General features: G+C 36.0%; 1 protein-coding gene across 1 annotated transcript in view; it reads right to left on the bottom strand.

Annotated features, from left to right (window-relative positions):
* Positions 1–16,765: 16,765 nt before the first annotated feature.
* LOC149576352 (putative copper-transporting ATPase HMA5) overlaps positions 16,766–24,850 on the bottom strand; it is an 89,835-nt gene continuing 81,750 nt past the window's right edge. Inside the window, exons 3-7 of the mRNA XM_089816972.1 lie at positions 19,287–20,678; positions 18,812–19,066; positions 18,560–18,682; positions 17,763–18,245; positions 16,766–17,532 (exon numbers count right to left, since the gene is read on the bottom strand). Of these exons, the coding sequence (XP_089673098.1) occupies positions 17,116–17,532; positions 17,763–18,245; positions 18,560–18,682; positions 18,812–19,066; positions 19,287–20,678 (2,670 nt within the window). The 3' untranslated portion in view covers positions 16,766–17,115. The remainder of the gene's footprint in view (positions 17,533–17,762; positions 18,246–18,559; positions 18,683–18,811; positions 19,067–19,286; positions 20,679–24,850) is intronic.

Here is a 24,850-nt window from a genome sequence, read left to right as displayed (position 1 = left end):
ATCGGGCAATTTGGCCTAAGAAGTTATATTGCCTTGTCAATACTTGGTAATGTAGGGACAACATCCTAGATGTTAACCATCACCTCACAAGTTTTGGTAATTAAGTTTTGGATAAATGTTTACACATTTCATCATGAGGTTGACTAGCTAAGCATAATAAGAAGTGTATATAATAAGGGCATTTTCATAATGGGAAGCATGGTATTGATATGCACACATCATGTAAGCTTTATTTATGGTACTAAAATGATATTTTCATGGTTAGATGTGATCAATTGTTGCAAGGGTAGAATCAGATGCAAGATATAGAAAGGACTAATCAGATATCAATTCAATCATTTTGTTATTGTATCTATTACTTCTTGTATAAATCTATATCTTTATAAGAGCAATGAGCTCCATTATATTACAACTCCTAACAGGGTTGACACTTCTAACAAGGACTCATGTACTAAATGTATGTAATGACTCCTAACATGGTCAAATCTCCTAATAGAGAACTTTCAGATTAGTGCATTGTTAAGAGTACCATCCCAACTAGGGTTTCTTAGAAAAGAAATCATGGTGTTATGAGTTTCTTATTGTTGTGTACTTTACTTTTTAGTTTGTTCATTTGTGCATACATATGGTTAAGATTTGAGATGTATAGTATTTTCTATTTTTAAACTAAAGTTGAAGGTCATCCCATAGTTAAAGATTCATTGTAGTTCTGGAGAAAAGATCTCTTGAAGTGCATATGCCACATTTATGAAATGTAGAGTATGAATTCCTAAGACTTTAGCAAGAGGAAACACTTGAGATTCCATTAGCGGAGATCACCATATATTATGTTGGTTGAATGAGGGATCATCTCAAAAACCTTCCCTAGCCCATCAAAGCTAAGGTTTGAGATCCTAGCTCCTAGGCATGACAAATGCTTTTGGCAATGAAAGTACTTTGAATCTGGATTGAATCTCTCATAATTAGATGGGTATGTAGTCCAATATCCTTCCAAGTGGGTCTCTAAACTGGAAAATTAGACAAAATAAAATGTTTTAGAAGAATCTTACATGAATCATCACTAGAAATAACTTTTATAACCCATTTAGCACATAAGGAAAAACTGTGCTTCTAGGTAGAAAGAAGGCCAAGACCTCTAGACTCCCTTAGGAGACAACAATACTCCCTAGACAACTCTTTGAAAACCATGATGATTTTCTCTATAAACTCATAGGACATCTCATAAGAGCTTACAAGATTTTTATAGGAGGATTTTGATGAAGTCCAATAAGAAGAAGAATGGTCACATTCTCATTATTGCACTATATATGTGGATGATAAGTTACTATTTGTAAATGGCTATTTGATTTCTAACTTGGAAGTCCCATCTTTCATCACAATCTAGGATGAAATATTTAGGTATGACTAGGTACATCCTTAGAATGGAGATTAGAAGATATAAATTTAGCAGAAAGCTTTAATTAAGCTAGAGTAAGAATGTGAATTTAGTGTTGAAGAGACTCGACATTATAACATGTAGATCTATTATTGTTCTTTTCTCACTAGGAACAAACTTACATGCGAAGGATTATCCAAAATCTCCAATTGAGGTGGACATGATCATTATACCATATGTTAGTACAATTGGCAATCTTAAATATGTTATGATATGTACTATACAAAATACTATCCAAACAATGGGAGTCTTGAGTTGATCAATGGTTGATCCTCAACAAATGCATTGGGTTGCAATTAAGGTAGTGTTCATAGATGCAGGGGTACTATAAGTATTCATGTTGTTATCATGGTTATCCTATTGGACCTTGACATTCTAGGAATATTTGTAGACATGTGGATTCAAATTGGGTAGGTGACATTGACAATAGATGATCCACCAATGGTTATGTCTTTACTATGTATAGTGGTGCTATTAGTTGGATGAGTATCTGTGTTGCATAAAATGTAACAAAGGAATAAACAATAAGAAACTAAAGCCTATTCCTACATATTCATGCAAACCTCAAATATGAAAGACAACATGTGAATAATGATGACATGAAATCAATAGAGCTTAAACCATTCAAAATAGCACTAATGCAAATCTCATAAAATCACCAAGTTGTTGATGATTTCATTATTGTGGGATGTGATTGCTCACAAATCCTGCAGCATAACAATGGGCTAGATAGTGCTTATGGAAATGAGGAGAGTGTTCTCTTTTTATAGGAAATGAGATGAAATAAACGGTTGAGATTCAATGCAAGATGAAGGGATAGGATCTCTCAGGATCAATGAGGTGTCCATGAGGTGGAGGCGAAGTGGACTCCACGTGGATTAGGGTTTTGACCATTCAAATGGGGAAAGATGTTCACACATGTGTGAGCAACCTTTGATGTGACAGGTCAATGACAAGTGCAAGAGGTGTAAGAAGCATGGTTTCTCACACATGTGTGAGACACCTTGATTCTCATGTGGAAGGGGACAAATGTGTAAGAGGTGTGGAAGGCATGAGGGGTGCAAGAAGTGTAAGCATTCCTCACACATGTGTGAGCACACACTTAGGATTAAAAGGGGATTAGCAAGGTGATTAGGAAAAGTAAGTAGAATTAAATGGTGGGTAGGTTTAGAAGGATGAGTTAGGTTAGGAAAGTGAGGTTGGGTGAGGGTTTAAGTTAGGAGCCATGTGCTCAAATAGGATTAAATTTAATATTTAATTCCAAGTGGGATTAAAGGGTTTAATTGAGTAAATGAAGTAATTTACTTAATTAAAGTAAATGGATTAGGATGTAAGTGGGATGAGGGGAAATAGGCTAGGATTAAATAAACCTAAATTTATTTAAATCAAGGAAAGATGAATGTAATTAAATAAATGTAAATTTATTTAATTAAAGGGGAGATAAGACTATAATTAAATAAATAATAAATATCCATTTAATTAGTCAGGAAAAGGGTATTTGGACAATTTTAGGTGTCTACATTTTTCCCCTCTTTGATATAGCATTAGTAATGTTATATCAAAGAAAAATAAAATATAGTGGATGGAAGGATAAGAATAGTAGCATGATGCCCCATTCATGGAAGGATGAGGAAGGATGACGAGGGTGGAATGGTATGCCCCCTCGAGAGGACATGCAAGTTAGGAGAACACAGATGTTCTCTCAAAATGGATGGGAGTATGGAAGGGAGGGGAAATAAAAAGATTGATAAAGTTATGTTGCAATGGTGTGAACAACCTAAGTTTGATATTGTATTCAACACTATGCACCAAGGTATGAGGAACCAAGATGACAATGTGTCAAGTACGTGATAAAAAGGGGTCTAATACAACCATATGCCTTATGAAACCATGATATGGAAGACCTTGATTCTTTGGGACAATAGGATGCACAGACCATGATAAATGCATAAAATACTAATGCATACAAGTAATAAGCAATCATGCACAATAAACCCAAAGTAGACCAAAATTTGCCCCTAGTCAAGCTGAAAACCAATTAATGGATTGATTAAAGATGATGGATTGAGGATGACAAAGTTAACAATAAGCACAATGCACATCCGAGGATTGGGAAGGAAACATCCCATGATGATGTTTAAATATGGTCAATGGATTATCAACTGATTGGGTCAAATTGATGAATTGATTAAGGATTGATGTACAAGATTGCAAGACTAGATTGATTGGATTAGTATTAATTGCACATTGATTGAGTTTTTTTAATGTTTTTGATTTTTTGGAGATTGTGATGAATAGATTGAATTGAAATGCAAGTGGAAGAATGAACATGGATGAGATTGGAAGAATGATGATGATAGGATGAAAACTGATGAGAGTAGAATTGATTTGATGTGAAAGGATTAGAAGGGAAAATTGATTGAAACAAAGGATAAATGAATTTGATTGAAGTGGTGGAAGAATTAGATTGAATGTGATATGAACGAATGTGGAATAGAAGGGATAGAATGGATAGAAATGAATTGATTGAACGAATGTGAGATAGAATGGATAGGGACCAATGACAAGGGAGGGCTAAGGCATGGTAAATGGATGGGAAGCAACGTGATTTGATAGATGAAAGGAATGGTGAAAGGATATGAGGGTCCAAATGATATGGTGTCAAAAAATGGGGAGCCAAGGGTCTGGTATATGACAATGGGGAGCCAAGGACCATGTTTCAAAGAAGTGACCAACAATGCCCCATTCCAAAGGAAAGGATGTGTGGAAATGGAAAGATGGTATGAAGTCTAGCGTATGGAGGAAGAGAAGGCATGTGCTCTTCCAAAGCATGTATAAATGTTTTGGTATTGTGCATCTAGTAGTGATCATGAGCATGGGTATGAAAGTGGAATGAAGAAGTAATATGGGAGGGAGGGTATGGAAAAGGGGGAATGATATGGATAAAATGTGGGATATGAAGTGGATGGGATGGATGGGATAACCAAGATCAAGGACATATGAAAGGGGGATGGAAATATGTAGGAGTATGGATGGAAAATGGATGAAATGAACATGACAAGGATGATGGGATTCAAGATATGGATAGAATGTCAAGATCAAATATATGAAAGGATTATGGGAGTATATAGGATAATGTATGGATAATGCACAAAGGATATGTCAAGTGAACATATGGATGGATGAAAGGAAAGTGAAAGTCAAGATCAAAGATACAAAAGGATGATGAACGGTAGATGGAAGTATGGAAGATATGTATGGAAGTTTGGTATGGATGGAGCTTGCCCCCAGTGTAGAGTGCAAGGGGAAGAGGAAAAGTGAATGGATGGATAAGTGGAAGTGGAAGACATTGGAGAGAAAGACTCAAGCATCTAGATACATGGATGGGATCCTTGGATATATTTTTCTTTTTTCTTTGTTATTTTCAAGGGATTTTGACTATTTTTTCATAGATTTTGGTAGGATAGTGAATGGAGGATAATGACTTATGAAAAAGTTTGGGTTAATGGGGCGGAGGGGGTGGAAGACATGGTTGATGGATGCTAGGTTGGAAGACTTGTGAATGGGTGGATGAAGGAGGTGGAAAGATCTTCAATGACACACATCTTGAAGGGTGATGGAAAGGTGGAAATTGTGGAGAATATGTAGGAGAAAGTTTGGATTTTGGAATATAGGGACCCAAAATGGATGAAGGAGACGATGGATTTCAGATGGTGTATCTTGGGGCATAAGGACCCAAAATGGAGATGGAAGATGGAAGCTTGGATGATTTATGAATGAGGGAAGGCTTTGGATTAGCAAACTTGGATGTCATTTTGAATCTTTCTTTGAGATTCATTGCTACATTAAGTAGCTTTGGGATCCACAAAATTTTTGCATTTTTTATTTTTAGCCTTTGTGGTCTTTGAATTCTATTTTGGATCATATTTTTCTTTTCTTGGACATGTCTTTTAGAGGGGACATGTTGATCCTTGGATTTTTGTGGATATTTGGCTTGATTCACTTTATCTTTGGCATCCAATTTGCTTCCATTGGCCATGGTATGGGTGTGTGTCCCCTTCAAATGGGGAGGTTTTTGAACATTCAAGCACATAGAACAGACCAACAATCCTATAAGGCTTTGACTAAGATATACAAGCTCAACTAGGGGTGTCTTCGATATACACAAGGTATGTGAGGCCCAGATCTGTAGATGAAAGAAAATAATGCCACACAGTCAAGAGGAGACGATAACCCAAATCTCCATCTTCACTTCCCAAAGGTATAAAGTTATCTAGGGCTTAGCCAAGAGTGACAAGATTATGCTTCCAAGAGAGGTGTCTTTCGATTCACCTCTTGATATTTATACTCTTCCAGAACGCTAGAGTTGAGTCATCCCAAGGGATGATGAAATCCCCAAGCAGGCCTCCTAAAAAAGAAAAACAAGCTCACTTATTTCTTGTGCACTCAAGATCACCAGAAGACATGAGAGGAGAGAATACGTAAGTGGCCTTGGGGTTTAAAAGACACTTGTTATTTCTCAATGAAGCTTTAGGTTTTGTAATCTACTTTGAAGATACCCATATTTATAACATAGAATGTTCTTTCCAACTTGACAACGTTGTCAACATAAAAATTGAGAGTTCGCCAACATAAGTAAATCGAGCATCATCAACATAAGCAAGTTTGATACGGAAAGAGTCAATTCCTTTATGCATTCAAGATTGAGTGAGTGTTCATTTTAAGCACCAAATTGAAATATGTATTGTAATGTTTGTTAATCCTTAGACATTCACATTTGTGTTATCATCCATTCCACTAAAATGTTCAATTTCCTTATGGAATTCAAGATTGAATTCAATTGTTTTGGCTTTAACCATCATTCAAAGATAAGTGTTTAAGTATACAAGTTCATTCCCAAAATAAATTTAAAGCAAAACCTACAAGCAATATGGTTAGTGATTTCTAGAATTCTCCAACCTTCAATGCACAAGTGAGAAAATATCCCTGCAAAACCACAAGTTAGGGCATCAAAAATGTATGACAAACATGAAATAACCTTTGGTCTTTGACAGAAAAAATAGAGATCTAAATAGCATCAAAATCTAATGAAACCAGCACCATCATGATGGGCTCAAAATCAACTTTTCGACGATATTTCATTTTTTGAAAACAAAGTCTGTATGCTCAAGTTATGAGCAAAAAACCAAAGGCTACTCCTTATGGTCTAGAAGAGCATGTGAAATGCTAGTGCAGTGATGACATCAGTGACTTGTAGGCTTAAATTTGATGGTTAAATGCATGTCGGGGAAATTTTTTTGTTTTTGTTAAAAAAAAGGTGAAATCTAGATGTTTGATTAAAAAGATAAATTTTATTTTTAAAAAATAAAATTGAAAAGAAAATCAATACTTATAAGTTAAATCTAAATACCCAAATTTTTTAAAAAGGAAATCTCTATAGGGAGGGTGGGCAGAGGGAACTCGATGGAGGGATAGCAAAGTGGAGGGCAGGCAGAGGGTTTTAGCAGCGGCGGGGAGTGGAGGAGCAAGGCAGGGGAAAGCACGAGTGGGGGAAGTGCAGAGCCAAGGCAAAGAGGCAATGTGGACTATGGTGAGTGGTTTAAGCGGTGGCTGAGGAGTATCCGTGGCTGAGTGGAGACAAAGGGAGCGGAGGTTGCAGGGGGCAGAGCGATGGTTAGTAGTGGGGTGAGCAGGGAAGGGCCATCGGAGAAGGGTGAGCGGCGGCGAAGGGTTTCAGCAGAGGGCCTACAATGGGGAAAGGCAATGGAAACGGTGCCATGGTAGGGGTTCAATGGAGATGCAGGTGTTGCGGCTGAGAGCGGCAAAGGGAGGTGTAGGGTTTTAGCAGGTGGAGATGCAGTTGTAGTCATGGATGAGGTTTGTAGGAAGTGGCAAAGCAGGTGTTAGGATTAAAACATGGACAAAAAATAACAATTACATGCAAATATAACCAATAATAGAAAATAATAGATCACATAGAAAAAAACACAAGGTACCAATATTTAGCATGGTTCACCCAATCCCTGGGCTACATCCACCAAACAGCAAGTCCAATATTATTACAATCTAGTAATTACAACTTGATTACAATCTGTAATCCCTTACAGCTCAATACCACCGCAAGAACCTATTTCTCATCACCACTATGAAACAACCCTAACCCTAAGCCATTTTATACAAGTATTAAACCACTTTAGGGTTACTACATGTCAGCCATAAATTAGCCATTACTTTAGTGGCAAATCTACGAATGGCGAATCTATGAATATTACCAAAAAAAAAAATTCAAGGCGATGCCCCAAGCCCCAAAGAATTTATGAAGTATGTACAATAATTTCTTGATCAGTCACCACAAACTAAAAATCTCCCACTTGGGGACTAATTAGGCTCCACACTAAACAACAATTATCTCCCACTTGGAGACTAATCCTGTAGCTATGTCGCTACTCCATGAGGCTCCCACTGGATCAAACTACCCTGGACTTTACTGTTCTTTTATTCATGTTCAGTCTTGGATCAAACCGAAGCTAAAGAGGAGTTCAATTTCTCCCTTGTTACTACCTTTGTCAACATATTTGTTGGATTGTCATTTGTATGTATCTTCTCCAGCTTTAATTGTCCATCCTCCAAAACTGACTGGATGAAATGGTATCGCAACTGTATGTGTTTAGTCTTTGAATGCAGAGTTGAATTCTTTACAAGATGAATTACACTTTGACTATCTGTGAACAAATAATTATCCTTCTAAGGATGTCCCAATTCTTCCAAGAAGAACTAAAGCCATATCATCTCCTTGGCTGCCTCTGTAGTAGCTACATACTTTTCCTCTGTAGTGGATAAAGCATTAACCTTTTGTAACCTAAAAACCTAGCTCACGGCTACCCTACCAACAGTAAAGAAATAATTTGTAGTACTCCGCCTGGTATCAATATCCCTTGCCAAATCTGAGTCAACATAGTCCTGTAAATCAATTGTAGAGCCCCCAAAGTGTAAACACTTATTGGATGTTTCTCTCAAATATCTGAGAATCCATTTGACTGCATTCCAATACTCAATTTTTGGATGACTCATATACCTACTAACGATTCCCACTATATGTGTAATATCTAGCCTAGTACATACCATAGCATACATCAAGCTTCCTATAGCTAAAGCATAGGGTACCTTGGACATTTTTTCCTCCTCTTCTTGTGTCTTAGGACACATCTCCTTAGTCAACTTCAAATGACCAGGTAATGGTGTGTTGACAACTTTAGCATTCTCCATAGAGAAACATTGCAACACCTTCTCAACATAATCAGCATGAGATAGCTTCAATGTTCTGTTCTTTCTATCTCTGCAAATCTTCATACCAAGGATTTGTTTTGCTGCCCCCAGATCCTTCATAGCAAATGCATATGCTAATCGACATTTCAGCCCCTTAATGTGATCCATGTTAGACCCAGCTACAAGCATATCATCAACATATAAACATAAAATAATGTAGCTATCATCCAACCTCTTAAAATAAACACAATGATCTGAATGACACTTACTGTAACCATGCTCATGCATAAATCTGTCAAATTTCAGATAGCATTGCTGAGGTGCTTGCTTCAAGCCATATAAACTTTTTTTCAATTTGCAGACTAAGTTCTCCTTACCTTTGACCTCAAATCCCCATGGCTAAGCCATATATATCTCTTCATCCAAATCACCATGAAGGAAGGTTGTTTTAACATCAAGCTGCTCTAAATGCAAATCTTCAGTAGCCACAAGACTTAAAATAGTACGGATAGAAGTCATCTTAACAATAGGAGAAAATATCTCATCAAAATCAATTCCCCTTTTCTGTGCAAATCCTTTCACAACTAACCTGGCTTTAAATATTTTCTTACCTCCTTCCTCTTCTTTAAACCTGTAAACCCACTTCATCTATAAAGCCTTTTTACCAGCAGGCAACTTGCATAAATCTCATGTCTTATTCTTCAGAAAAGAGTCCATTTCATCTTTCATTGCAGACTCCCACTAAATTTTAGTATCCACCTACACAGCTTCATCATAACATTCAAGTTCACCAGCATCAGTAAGTAAAATTGAATACAAAGAGGGAGAAAATCTTTGTGGAGGTCTAATTTGCCTTGTTGACTGTCTAACATTCACCGATGTGTGTGGTATTTGTTGTTGCAGTTGTTGCACATCATGAGGAATGGCTGGAACATCAGCTTTTGAAGTATCATCCAACACTACATAATCATCTTTTTTTCTCTCAATGTTGCTGCAACAGATCTTTGTACAACACTTTCTCATTGAATATGACATCCCTGCTTATTACAAATTTTTTATTTTCAAAATCTCAAAGCCTATAACCAAATTCATTAATGTCATATCCAAAAAATACACATTTCTTTGACTTAGCTTCTAGCTTGGTTCTATTTTTAGAATCTATGTGAGAAAATGCTTCACAACCAAAGGTTTTGAGCAAAGAATAACTTACCTTCTTACCAGTCCATGTCTCCTCTAGAATACCACAGCCCAAACGAGTAGAGGGACCTTTATTAATCAAATATATAGTAGTATTGACAGCCTCCTCCCACATGTGTAAGGGCAACCCAACATGCAACCTCATGCTCCTTGCACATTCCATTATAGTCTTGTTCATAAATCCAGCCACTCCATTTTCCTGTGGAGTCTTTAGAATAGTTTTCTATCTATGAATACCATTAGTGGAGCAATAATCTTCGAATTCATGACTGCAATACTCACCACCATTATCAGATCTAAGACATTTTAAATTCTTACTAATCTCATTTTCAACCAAGCATTTTCATTTCTTAAAAGTTTGAAATACATCATATTTCTATCTAAGAAAATAAACCCATACTTTTCTAGTTGCGTCATCAATAAATATAACATAATAATGAGAGCCACCAAGGGAAGATACCTAAGCCAGTCCCCATACATCTGTATGCACAAGCTCTAATTTCTCCTTTTTGTTTTCCTTCTCAGTCTTCATAAAACCCACTCTCTTTTGTTTTCCATACACACAACTTTCACAAAAATCCATATTAACACATTTTAGATCTAGTAAAACTTTCTTTGAATGAAGTACTTTCATACCTTTCTCACTCATGTGCCTAGGTCTGTTGTGCCCCAACGCTGTATCATAATCTATAGCAGCTATTTGTTCTCCCCACTCAACTGCAGCAATTGTTCCTAAACATTCATTTTTCTCTGAAACAATTAAAGTAGAAGGAACAATATGACCTATACAAAGATATAAGGTGCCTACTTTCACACCTTTTGCTACTACAAGGGAACCTTTTGAAACCTTCCAATTTTTATTATTAAAAGTAACTACACAACCCTCATCACCGAGTTTCCTTGCTGAAATTAAATTCCTACTCAGCCTTGGAATATGTCTTACCTCATGTAGTAGCCAATGATTTCCATTCTGCAACTTAATCTTAACTTTTCCCTTTCCAACAATCTGACAGGGTTCATTATCCTCAAAATAAACAAGCCCAAAATCCCCTTGGACATAATCAATGAAATAACCTCTATGAGGTGTAGCATAAAATGAAACACCAGAATCTAAAACCCATGAATCATTAACACTTTCTAAAGACAGAAGCAAAGCATCCTCTTCAGATTTGTTACTTACCACATTTGCCTCCTTGTCTCCATCTGATTTATCTTCTTCATTTTTCTTTCTATTCCAACAATCTTTCTTTTTATGACCTAGTTTCCCACAGTACCAATAGTCATTCAGTCCTCTTGATTGAGACCTCCTCCCCTTTGACTTTCCTCTTTATTTCCCACAATTTTTGGAATTACTTCCTCTCTTAGTCGTTCTGCCCCTGCTTTGTGCATTCAAAGCACTTCCTGATGTAGATCCACCTGAGGATTTCCTATGAGTTTCCTCACTCAAAACAACACCGATCACATCATCATATTTTAGGGTACTAGATCCAAGAACAGAATTAATCATTGCCATTACCAAGCCATTCCAACTTTCAGGAAAAGAACACAAAATCAAGAGAGCCCTAATTTCTTCATCAAAATTGACACCCACAGAAGATAACTGACAAGTAATAGTATTAAACTCATTTAAATGATCTATAATAGATCCACCTTCTGACATTTTCATATTAAATAAATGCTTCATGAGAAATACCTTGTTTAAAGTGGAGGGCTTTTCATATAGTTTCACTAGGGTTTGTATCAATTCTTCTGTCGTCTTTGCTTTTGTAATATTAAATGTCACTGATGGTGCCAGACATAATCGAATGCTTCCAAGTGCCTTTCTGTCTAAAAGATTTCATTCGTCATTTGACATAGATCCTTGATTCTTGGCTTTTCCTTCTAATGGCTTCCATAAATCTTTCTGATAAAGATAGTCTTCCATTTGCATCTTCCATAATTGAAATTTTTGCCCATTAAACTTGTCAACCCTTAGCTTATCCTTGTCTACCATCGCTCCCACTCAACCACGAGACTTTCCTATAGAGGATAACTGAGAAAACAACCTCGCTCTGATACCACTTGTTATGATTAAACCACAGACAGAAAATAACAATTACATGCAAATATAACCAATAACAAAAAATAATAGATCACATAGAAAAGAACACAAGGCACCAAGATTTAACGTGGTTCACCCAATCCCTAGGCTACATCCACCAAACTGCAAGTCTGATATTATTACAATCCAGTGATTACAACCTTATTACAATCTGTAATCCCTTACAACTCAATACCACCGCAAGAACCTATTTCGCATCACCACTATAAAACAACCCTAACCCTAAGCCCTTTTATACAAGTATTAAACTGCTTTAGGGTTACTGCATGTTGGCCATAAATTAGCCATTACTTTAGTGGCAAATCTATGAATAGTACCAAAAAAATAAAATTCGGGCCGATGCCCCGAGCCCCAAAGAATTTATGAAGTATGTGCAATACTTTCTTGATCAGTCACCACAAACTAATAGTGGGGGTGTAGGGGCGATGCTCGCGGGTGGCGGTGTCACAAGTGGTGGCGCCGACCTGCAACAAAAAGCAGTGATTTAAATTTTTTTTTATTTTTTTAAAATTTCTATCCTATTTAGACTTTTCACCACCCTTTTTTTAAAACAATTTATATAAATATATATGAGACTATATATTTATATTGTTAATATATATATATATATATATATATATATATATATATATATATATATATATATATATATATATATATATATATATATATATATATATATATATATATATATATATATATATGATTAAAAAAAAGAATAAATAAGATTAAGATAAAATAAGACACACTTTTTATCTATTTATTTGTCAATCAACATAGATTTTTTTTTTTTGCTTTCCTATTAACAAAGAAGTATACTCAACATATATACACTCCTACAACTTGGAAATAGAGAAATGAGAAATATAGAGTGTTATATGTCAAAAGACTTCTCTTGTGTTTTTCAAGCATGATGGTGGGCTTTTTGGCTCGATTTGAGACTCCTTGTGGAACTTGATCTCCAAGTGCAAGCGTTCAACCTACAAGCTTGAAAACTCACACACATAAACTAAAAACACGTTAGATGATTAGCTCAAACTATGAAGTGGGTCCCATCGGGTGTGCCAAAATGTGTTGCAGAAAATGTGATAAAGGAATAAACAATAAGCAACTAAAGCCTATTCCTACATATTCATGCAAACCTCAAATATGAAAGACAACTTGTGAATAATGATGACATGAAATCAATAGAGCTTAAACAATTCAAAACAACACTAATGCAAACCTCATAAAATCACCAAGTTGTTGATGATTTCATCATTGTGGGATGTGATTGCTCACAAATCCTGCATCATAACAATGGGCTAGATAGTGCTTATGGAAATGAGGAGAGAGTTCTCCTTTTATAGGAAATGAGATGAAATGGACGGTTGAGATTCAATGCAAGATAAAGGGCTAGGATCTCTCAGGATCAATGAGGTGTCCATGAGGTGGAGGCAAAGTGGACTCCATGTGGATTAGGATTTTGACCAGTCAAAGGGAGAAAGATGCTCACACGTGTGAGCAACCTTTGATGTGACGGGTCAATGACAAGTGCAAGAAGTGTGAGAAGCATGGTTTCTCACACATGTGTGAGACACCTTGATTCTCATGTGAAAGGGGACAAATGTGTAAGAGGTGTGGAAGGCATGAGGGGTGCAAGAAGTGTGAGCATTCCTCACACGTGTGAGCACACACTTAGGATTAAAATCAGATTAGCAAGGTGATTAGGAAAAGTAAGTAGGATGAAATGGTGGGTAGGTTTAGAAGGATGAGTTAGGTTAGGAAAGTGAGGTTGGGTGAGGGTTTAAGTTAGGAGCCTTGTGCTCAAATAGGATTAAATTTAATATTTAATTCCAAGTGGGATTAAAAGGGTTTAATTAAGTAAATGAAGTAATTTACTTAATTAAAGTAAACAGATTAGGATGTAAGTGAGATGAGGGGAAATAGGCTAGGATTAAATAAACCTAAATTTATTTAAATCAAGGAAAGATGAATGTAATTAAATAAATGTAAATTTATTTAATTAAAAGGAGGATAAGGCTATAATTAAATAAATAATAAATATCCATTTAATTAGTCAGGAAAAGGGTATTTGGACAATTTTAGGTGTCTATAGTATCAATAAGTTGTAGTTGCTTTGTCCATGATAGAATAGACTATATGACAACTACTCATGCTTGTAAGGAAGACATTCATATTTGATGATTGTGTTCAAATATCAAATGTGATGTAGGGTTATTACCATCGGTTGTGATAGTCAAAACATGCTTTTAAGTGGTTAATTTCGTACAACTCCATCTTGTATCTTCATCTAGAAGTTGTCTCTTGAATCTTATTTCTCTAAATAAAGTTGGCTTGGAGAGTATTAGTCATACTGTGTTTTGTAGATGAAATGTTATACTCTTAGATTGATCCAAATTGTGAATTGTTAATTGTAAATTCATATTAAAGAGGCTATTTTCTTGTGAATATATTTTTATTCTATAATAATTATAGACTATAAAGAAATTTACACTATCTAGATTTCTAGATTTCTCTCAGGAAACATTTTCTACACCTCACCTTCCTTTCAAAAAATTTGAAACATTTTTAAGTATACAACAAAAGGTAGACAAGATGTGATCAGAAGGTATATACATACATACATACATACATACATACATACATACATACATACATACATACATACATACATACATACATATATATATATATATATATATATATATATATATATATATATATATATATATATGGATGGTGGTAGATAACACTAGGCAAAACAAGGTACTAAACAAGTACTAGTGACAAGTGCATTTCTTAAATCACATAAGACAATTTATAGAATTGCAATAAAAACATCTGAAACATATCACATTCTCAAGCTGCTTCTGAACATTCATATCATCGAGGTACACCAAAGCCTCCTATAACGTGTACTTATTAGTCCTTGCCTTATTTATAAGGCAGGAAACTAATGTTCCCAGTTGCTCCCTTTTAATTAATTTTGTAATGAAAACTATTCTATGTCTAAAGTTTATAAAATCTTTATTTTTAAAATGTTTTCTGAAAGATTATTTCTAATTTCATATTGGCCTACACCAATTTTCCCAGGGGTTGATTATTTTTTTAAATTCAAAAAACATAAAGAAATTATGAGCAGTTTCCAGAACTCTCCAACAACTTCTACACGTAAAAAATAGCCATGTGCATCTAGCCGTGTGCAAATTATTTGCTAGCGGCCAATGAAGACCTTGAGTTTGGAGCAACTGATCAAGAGAATCACTATAAGCTGTTGGATCACTGCAAAGCATTGCTTTGAGTGGAGATATGAAACACTGAAATCATCACTCTCAGGGTGTTGTTCCATCGATTTTGGCCTTCTATTTGTGTGTGGGTAAACATTGAGAAGAAGGACAGGGCAACATTGAATTGTATCTCATATGAAACATGGGAGGGATTTCCCCTAATGCAACATGGGATTTCTCCCAATGTTCCAGAGGATTATAGTGAAATGGGTCTCTAGGTGTCAGTCATGGCTTCTCAGTCAAGAAAAGGAATTAAGTTCAGAGGAAGAGGAGGATTACCTAGTCAAGGGAATTTCATTCATGAGCGTGTCTATGTAAAGTCTAATTGTTTGTGTTTACTGTGAAAGACTTTGATTGCAATGCGGTGGGAAGTGTGATTGCATAAATGTATAAGGGAATAATGCTACTTTTACCTTTGTCTACAGCTACGACAGCTTCATTTGAGTTGCAAGCTGGGGTACACATGTGCAGTTATATTAGTTGTAGGCGAGAGCGACATTATATTAAAGTTGATTGATCATAGAAGAGAAAGGCAGAGTCAGAGCCAAATAGCAAGCTTTGCTACATGGGTCCAACCATGTTTTGGCTCTTCTGTTTGTTGTCGGTAATGTCAGTGCAATCTTGTTTAATGGAGGAAACTATCCATTTCTTGCAATGGGATTCTGCTTTGGTAGGTGCATTTGGGAAAAAAGAATTCCAGATAGTAAATTCAGCTATACCAGAGCATGTATCTACCCATTACTCTAACATTAAAAGTTGCTTGACGTTAACTACTTTTGCTAAGGACAAATTTATCATCTTTGGTATTTTATTATTAGGAAAGAATGGAAACAAAATTGTTGACTACGATTTGTGGTATGAAGTAATTTGTATATAGCTCTATAATAATAATGTTAGAAATATCTAATTGTATTAGATCATCTAAACATACTATGAATTAATATGGAATGGAAAATGAATGAGATTAACAATTTATTACTTTGAACTTTTTGCATTATATTTCGGTTATCTTTTTTTGATAGGTAACATTTTTTTATTTTCATTGATACTAAAAAGGGGAATTGATTGCCAAAAGTATAGTTGGCCAAAATCAATACAAACATATATCATATTGACATTAAATGGGGACTAACATCCTACCAAAACACCATAACATCCCAACCCACAAAGGACTAAGGAGCATCCATGCTGCCAAATTTGCTCGAGGCACAATCCCTGAGCCTTGCACTCAGCAAGACTTGATCCTTGGTGGGTTCTTTGTGAGCCATTCAACTTCCCCAGTAGACTAAAGACCCATTGACATTGCTTTAATTTTTCATTAGAATAAAAAAATATTTTTCTTATGTTATCTTTTATGAATTTAAATAATATATATTCTCTTTATTTTATCTTTTATCAAATTCTTTTTTTTATTCTTTTAACCTTAAAAATATGAATTTTATTAAAATGTAAAAATCAAAATTTATAAAGATAAAATAAAATAAAATTATTTAAAGTTTCCATTTCTAAAATTATTGAAATAAATTTAATAATAAATATTTAATATATCCTCTTCTCTTTTCATACCACATAAGGCAGGACTTCAGCTCCAACAAGAGCTCTTGTCTGGTTAGTTGACATTTTGGCTGAATCGCTCGACCAAAGTACCATGCAGGTCAAACCAGCAAGCTCTTCATCGGACAGCCTAACGGAAAATAGTTCTCTAAACAATGCATAAGAAACTGTACATTATGCTGCAATATTGTGCGACCTAGCATTGGTCAATACCAACAAACCACTAGTTGGCTGAACCATGATTGCCTGACATTGTCTCCGTGGTCCAAATGTCACAGAACCTTAACAGCTTGCATTTGGAGCGTCTCCAATTGCCTTGGCCTCTTATAATATTTCAGGAGAAGTGAACTACAAACAACACTCACTGAAGAAGCTGCCATGCAAGCCCCTGCAATCCATGGAGGAATACGGAATCCAGTAAATGGAAACAATAATCCAGCTGCTAAAGGAATTCCCATTGCATTATAACCCAATGCCCACAAGTAGTTGATTCTGATTCGTTTGAATGTGACTCTTGAAAGATCAATGGCAGTAATAACATCTTCCAAGTTACTCCTCATCAATACTATGTCTGCCGCTTCAATTGCTATGTCTGTGCCCGCACCAATTGCCATGCCCACATCGGCAGCCACAAGTGCTGGTGAATCGTTGATGCCATCACCCACCATTGCCACAATCATTCCAGACATCTGCAGATTCAAAAGAGGACGTGAGTTCTTTAGACCAATATTGAACAGATTTTTGCAATAGCTAGAGCTAATTTTCAGCATTTTGGATGGCATCTTTAAAGATAAACTACAATCTACGTTGCAAATTGTTAATAACCTAAAAAAGTTGTATATAACCCCTTTGTGTAGTTCAACAAATTTTTGGCTGATGCCTTCAACGCTAAATAAAAGTTGACTGAGACAAGAAGTACCTGCAACTCTTTCACTTTCTCCGCTTTACCCTCAGGTAACGTTTCTGCCATAACAGTCTCAATTCCGACCTCTTTGGCAATGGCATTTGCTGTGCCCCAGTTGTCTCCAGTGACGACCATACTTTTAATGTTCATCGACTTCAAAATGGACACTACAGCTTGTGCCTCTGGCTTTACTGGGTCCGATATTTCAATTATTCCAACCAGCTCTCCTTCAAAAGAAATCAAAATTCCTGTCCGAGCCATCTCTTCAGCCTGCCTCAAAAAATTATAAGCATCTTCAGAAATAGTGACTTCAGAATCTATCATCAGCTTTGTGTTTCCTACAAGAATAGTCTTGTTCTGCACCAAAGCTCTGACACCATGGCCACTTATGGACACAAAATCTTGTACTTCAGGCAACCAGCTTAGATCTGAACTTTCTGGTCTAAAACTTTTAGCATACTCGACCACAGCCTTGGCCAAAGGATGCTCACTGTTTGCCTAGAACACAATGCAATATTCAACTAATGAATCAGGAAAACCCTTTCAAATATTTAGATGAACAAATCAATTGGATGCAAATCGATGTTAATGATAAAGATAATATTATATTTGCAACAATCAGTATGAAGGAACGTCTTTCCCTGCCTAACCATAACCTATCCTAAAAGAGCTAATTACGACAATGAATTGAATAAAGAGATATGAATAACAAACACTGTCATTTGCAGAAGACAGGGATACTGAACAAACAAGCAAGCAATAATCAGAGTAGTTTGCTATTTAAAAAAACCAGGTTTGATCTGAGGCCCTACCTCAGCTGCAGCAACCACTGCATAGAAATCACGTAAGAGCATAGTTCTTAGGAGGTGCGTGTTAACAACAACAGGTTTTCCAACAGTGAGTGTTCCTGTCTTATCAAATACAATGCAGTTTACCTGCACACAACCAAAGCTCGAAGTCATCAACTAACCATTTTTAACATATTTTTAACAGAAATCTTGTATTCCCCAAACTTAGAAAGTTTAGTTTAATTACAAATTTCTCGATCCAAATAAATTGCTTACTTTATGTGCACTTTCAAGCGCCCCTCCCCCTTTGATGAGAACACCTTGTCTGGCCCCTACTCCAGTACCCACCATGACTGCAGTAGGTGTTGCGAGACCTAAAGCACAGGGACAAGCGACAACCACAACTGCTATGCTAAACTGAAGAGCAAGTTCAAATTCATCCATTCTAGACGGGATCCAAGACTTGGAGTATGAACCAACCTTTCCTGCTATAAACCAAGCTAGCCAAGTGCTAAAAGAAATTGCAATTACCTACAGGGTAGAGAAGTACAACATTTAGTTATAAAATAAACCAAGTAGTTAAATGAAGATTGGGTTCGACTTTCTCACATCTGCCACTGTTGGATAAACACAAAACAGTGAAAGGATCAATTTTCACTTGCAAGCATGACAAAAAATTCAAATATAGTCATGACCTTAAGTTGTTGATGTCTAATCATAAAACTACTGTAAGCTGCATATGGTTACTTACAAATGGTACAAAAAAATTTGAAATTCTATCTGCAAATTTCTGCACTGGTGCTTTAGCCATTTGTGCTGCTTCAACAAGCCGGACTATTTGTGATATAGCAGTCTCTGAGCCCACATGGGTAGCTCTAATATGTAGGACTCCATTTTCATTAAGTGTTCCGCCAATGACTTCATCACCAATTTGTTTTGCAATGGGTCTAGCCTCACCTGTTATCATGCTTTCGTTGACATGACTCTGTCCCCAGACAACTAATCCATCTGAAGGAACTTTCTCACCTGGCAAAATCTTAATTATATCATTACGTTGGATCAACTGACTGCTAATTGTGCGCTCTGCGACAACATTCCTATCATTGTCGTGAATTAGTAAAGTAGCTGTGTCAGGTGCTAAATCCATTAGCTTAGAAATAGCTTCAGAGGTTTTCCCTTTGGCAAGAACCTCCAAATACTTTCCAAGAAGGATGAAGGAGATGAGCATTGCACTCGTTTCAAAAAAATCACTACCTTTGAACCCCACATCAGTTGCACCCCTCAATACCATGTAGACTGAATAGAAATAAGCTGCATTTGTTCCTAAGGCAATCAAAACATCCATGTTGGCAGAGCCATGACGTACAGCTTTGTATGCTCCAGTATAAAAGTGCCTACCAATGATAAATTGCACAGGACTTGATAAAATCCACCTTAAAAGCTGTCCAAGCGTTAACATATTCACCAGTTTTAATTCTAGCCCTCTTTTAATTCCTGGAATATACATAAAAATCATGGCTAAGAGGAAAACTGGTATAGTGAAAACCAAACTCCATAAGAAAGACCGACGGTAATGATTAATTTCTTCACTTCTATCAGGGCCTCCTAGTACTCCAGGCTGAAACAAAGTTACCTTGCAGTTTCCAGAACATGTCTCCTCAATCACCTCTATGAAAGTTCTAGGTCCTGTAATTTCTGGATTATATGACACAACTAGTTTCTCTAATTGCATATCCAGTTCTATATCCAATACACCTGGTAAAGCTTGAAGAGAACTATTAATTAATTTAATTCTACCTTCTGAGGGGTTTCCCTCTAATTTGAGATGAACCTTATTCGTATCTTCTCCAGTACTAATCAGGAAAGCTTCAAAACCAGTGTCATCAATCACATCAATCAAATGCTTGTAGTTAACCAGTTTGGGGTCATATCTGATTTCTGCTTCTTCTGTTGCTAAAGCGACTGCAGCCTTTTTCACCCCCTGGACCTTTTCCAAGGCAGATTCCACAGTGCTAGAACATGAAGTGCATGTCATTCCTTTTATGCAAAGCCGACATGTAGCTATTACAGACACCTCATCGTCAGTTTCCATTAAGGTGGCTTCAAAGCCAGCATCTTCAATTGTCTCTCTGATCGATTCCTCCTGTATGAACATGCAAAGCAGTTCTAACACAACCCAGAAAAAGAAAATCAATTTGTTCAATAAAAATTGCTTTAACAACCACATTTATCTATACCAGTGGCTAAAAGCAGTTGTGATAAAATATGTAGCAATCATGAAATTAAGAAAGCAACCTTTCAATTCAATTCCAAACAGGTAAGTTTGTGTCAAGCGTCCCAAACACCCCTTGTGGAATTCGGCTTTATCAATTTAGTATCTACTTATTTAGATTTTTGTTTCTTGTATGAATCAAACACAGATATAGTATGCAAGAGGTGACAGCTATAATCATTTCGAAATTTAAAGTGGAAATGTTAATCATGCTATAGTAGCTTTTTTCCCTAACTTTCCAATTTATCTTTTCTATTCTTCAATTTTCATTTTCAAGATATGTTTCCCATTCAGCTCACTGAAGAAAGAAATGGTAAGAAAGAAGTTCAAAGTGCAGAGACTTTTTTCCATGGAGAAATGAGGCAATCAACTAAGGCTTATAGCAGACAGTAGAAAAGAGTTGATGGTATGCCATATGAGAGCTGTCTTGAATACAATAGGAGAAATAGGAGAATAATATAAATGATAAGGAACAAGTCAGCTCTTTGACAGAGAACATTGTGTTCAAAGAGCAGTGCAGACTCCAAAATACAAACTACAAATGGGCTGATAGCACAGTGGTAGAGCGCCTCAGCATGCTAATGGGAGGACCTACATTTCAGTTCTAACTAGCCCATATAAAATAACATGATACCAGATCCATGTTACTATCCCCAAGCCTAGAGGTGTGGCTTGAGAAGGCTATCAAGAGAACAATCCAAAAACTTGATACTGCAAATGGAAAAGCAGCTCACTGGTATAGCACCTTGAAAAGTCTGGTCAATGGTGAATAATATAGTGTCCCAGGCAGAATAGGATCCAGAATTCATGAGGGATGGCGTGGGGTGGCAGTCAAACTGGAGACTACAAATTGGATGGTAGCCCCCTGGTGCAGCACCTTGGCATGCTGATGGAATGTCTCTTAGGATCAAATTCTAGCTAGTCCAAGAAAAATACAATTTATGGCTATTGAAAACTGAAATGAAGGAAGAATGCTAGGCTCCTAGGGAAAAGTTCCATATGTTCCATGTGATTTAAATATTCTGAGGAATTTCTTGTTAAGACGGGTTACACTGAAAATAAATATGTAAAAGCATAGTTCCATGGGGTATAGGGGCGTTTCCTTGTGGACACAAGGAAACATGTTTCAGGGACAGGTGTACTTGGGGCCTAAGTTAGGTAATGGCAGGCAAGGGGGGAGTGGGGGGCCAGTGCTGACATAATGATAATACATAAAGTATTGCTATTAGCACTTGATAAATTACTATTAGACCATTAGTTTTATAAAGATAAAGATGTATAACATAATAACTAGAGCCTAGAATAAATTTTCAAATGACAAGCGTCAAAATTGAAAATCTGAATATCAAATATAAGCAATGTAATCACAATTTTCAAAAAATTTCATTTTTCATTTTACAGTCATTAATTACGATCCAATGTTCATTGAAATTAAAATAAACTAATCAAGTTATCAAGATTCAACAATGTTCAATCCATAAACAATATACGAAAAAGTAATTATTAGGAGTTGAGTCTATTGGCTCTAATCATCCCTAAGCTCCTTAATTCACTCCTCAATGTCCTCATCACTCGAACTGCTGGACCAAACAAGCTCATCCATACCATACTAACTAACCATGTCTCTATAGCATCAACATCAATATGTGCTACCTCTTTTGGCATGTAATGTGAGACTAAAGTCTCTTTTACTATTTTATTATCTTAAAAAAAATAACTTAGGGCTATATTGCCATAATTTATTTAAGTTATTTTTTTATTTTTGGTTTTTTTAAACCTTTTTCAAAGGGAAATGCCTGGAAGTCTCTTTGATGTCAAGGGACTTCTAGGTATCTCGGACACTTCCTGGCATCCCCCAACGACATCTCTTTAGGAAACATCTTTTCTTGTCTTGAAATTGAGGGAAACATCCCCGAGTCAGCGGATAAACGTGGTAGAATTGGGGGTGCCAAAGAGAGATGTTTTGAAGGTGTCCCTCCATCCTTGAAATGTCCCCATCTTGGAAACTCCATGATTTTTTTTTTTTTTTTGCGGGGGGGGGGGGGGGGGGGGGATGCTTTGCATCCCCATAGAACACTGTAAAATAAAAAAGCCAAAAACACCTATGAAGGAGAAGTTAACCATTTCATGTGTGCACACTAGACCACGACCAATACTTAGTTGTAATCCTCCTATGCATGTTGGTACGTAGACCATAGCTAACACTTAATTGTAATCTTCATATGCATCTAGATAATAGTGAATTCACATTCAAAGTTGTAAAGACCCCTTTCAATCAATTTATGTTCATGTAACAAAGGCCAATTCCTATCTTCAACGAGCTCAACCAATGGCCAAGAATGGTTCTATGCCATCCACCAAGTGCTTGCCTGTGTTTTAGAAGCTACAAAGGTCTCAAAACTTCTAAGGGTCAGATGTTTTGTGATTGTGTCTCTAAGTGTTTGGAGGTTGTCAAACTTTTCAAGCTCCTCATCCTAACAAGCCTTTCTACCTAAATCTAACCTTTTTCCTTGGTCTCCATCAAACTTTTAAACATTTCCTAGCACACCTTTGCTCCAATCTTCCAAACCCCAATCTTTCCTCTTCAACTGTCAGTCTCAAACTCTTCCTACCAACATCCCTTCCCTTAACACCTCGACTCTTGACCTATGGCATGCACCAAGCAATATCCCTAAACCTTGAGCTCCTGCATCCTACCACTTTGCTCTATAGCTCCTAACTACGTCCTACATGACCAAGAGCACCATTAATGACGACATGGAATGACATGATTATTGTTGAGAAATTTAGCCTCATAGTGAATTGAAGAAAATTCCATATGTAATATATGTTAATGTATATATGTGTGTGTTGATGGATTTATGTTATCCTTAAATATACCATTCCAGGAATATCATACTGAGATGATATCTCTTCATATACTTAAGAGCATAATGTGTTCTATATCAATCCTCCCTAACTAAAAGGGAGTGTTAAGATTATAGCTACAGTTGGATTGATTTAATCTTAACATACAAAGTTGATATAATATATTATATATATAATATTATAATTATACTATATATATAATATTATAAATATATTATATTATATATATGTATTATATTGTGATTTATATTGTTAATATATTAACTAATAATGATTAATCATGGAGACATGTCTCTTTATGATATATGTCTCCTACTCTTATATTTATAAGAGATTGTGATCTGCATTTGGAACACACCTATAACAATGGCAATGTAATTACATTTGCAGAAATTGATCCATGTTATTTAACAATTACTACAAAAGGAATTTTCCCTCCTACTAAATGATGATCAAATCTCATGAGTGTGTATTCAAATGTGAATTCAAACAATGGGTGTAGAAGATCAATAAATTCAAACCAAATTAAAAGGAGGCAAAAAAAAAGATTTTATGCTTGCACAATAAATTTTATAAAATATTGCTTTATATTTTCTTTATTCCTCCTAGGAGTCCCCTTTTGGAACCATAATATAAGCTTACTGAAATAAATATTCCTCCCCTCCTTAGGCATCAACTTAAGATATCAAATGGTCCCACTTTAAAAAAAAATTCATATTACTTGGCACAAGGGCGCACATATTAATAAAAGGCACTTTATAAAGACAATGAATAAATTAAAATAAATCTCTTTTCCAAGCAATAGAACTCTTTAAGTCAAATTGAAACCCACTACACTAAACAAATAGAGGGATTGAGGCCATGATCAAATGTTAAGAATAGCAACATGCCAAATATTGAAAGCTTTTAGAAAAACACCAAAAATTGCTTAAAGAGCTCACCTTAAGACACTAAGTCCTCTAACCATATCCACTGAACCGATGAGAGCTCAAGAATAAGCTAAATGGACTGAGCTAGGTGCAAGAGGGGGACATTACACACTTGATAAAAACTAAGAGCATGGAGTTCAAAGATCCAACAGTGGGTCCCCATATATATAATATCTTTTCTATAATCCATGTTTTTAGAAAATGCATGCATTCCATTTATAGTGGATGTGCAGTGTGTTGGAAAAA

This window comes from Cupressus sempervirens, chromosome 1, assembly GCF_028749045.1.
Source record: "Cupressus sempervirens isolate cs-2001-9-10 chromosome 1, ASM2874904v1, whole genome shotgun sequence".
NCBI classification, from domain to species: Eukaryota; Viridiplantae; Streptophyta; class Pinopsida; order Cupressales; family Cupressaceae; genus Cupressus; species Cupressus sempervirens.
The sequence above is the reverse complement of the archived record's forward strand: the minus strand, read 5'-3'. Positions and strand labels throughout refer to the sequence as shown.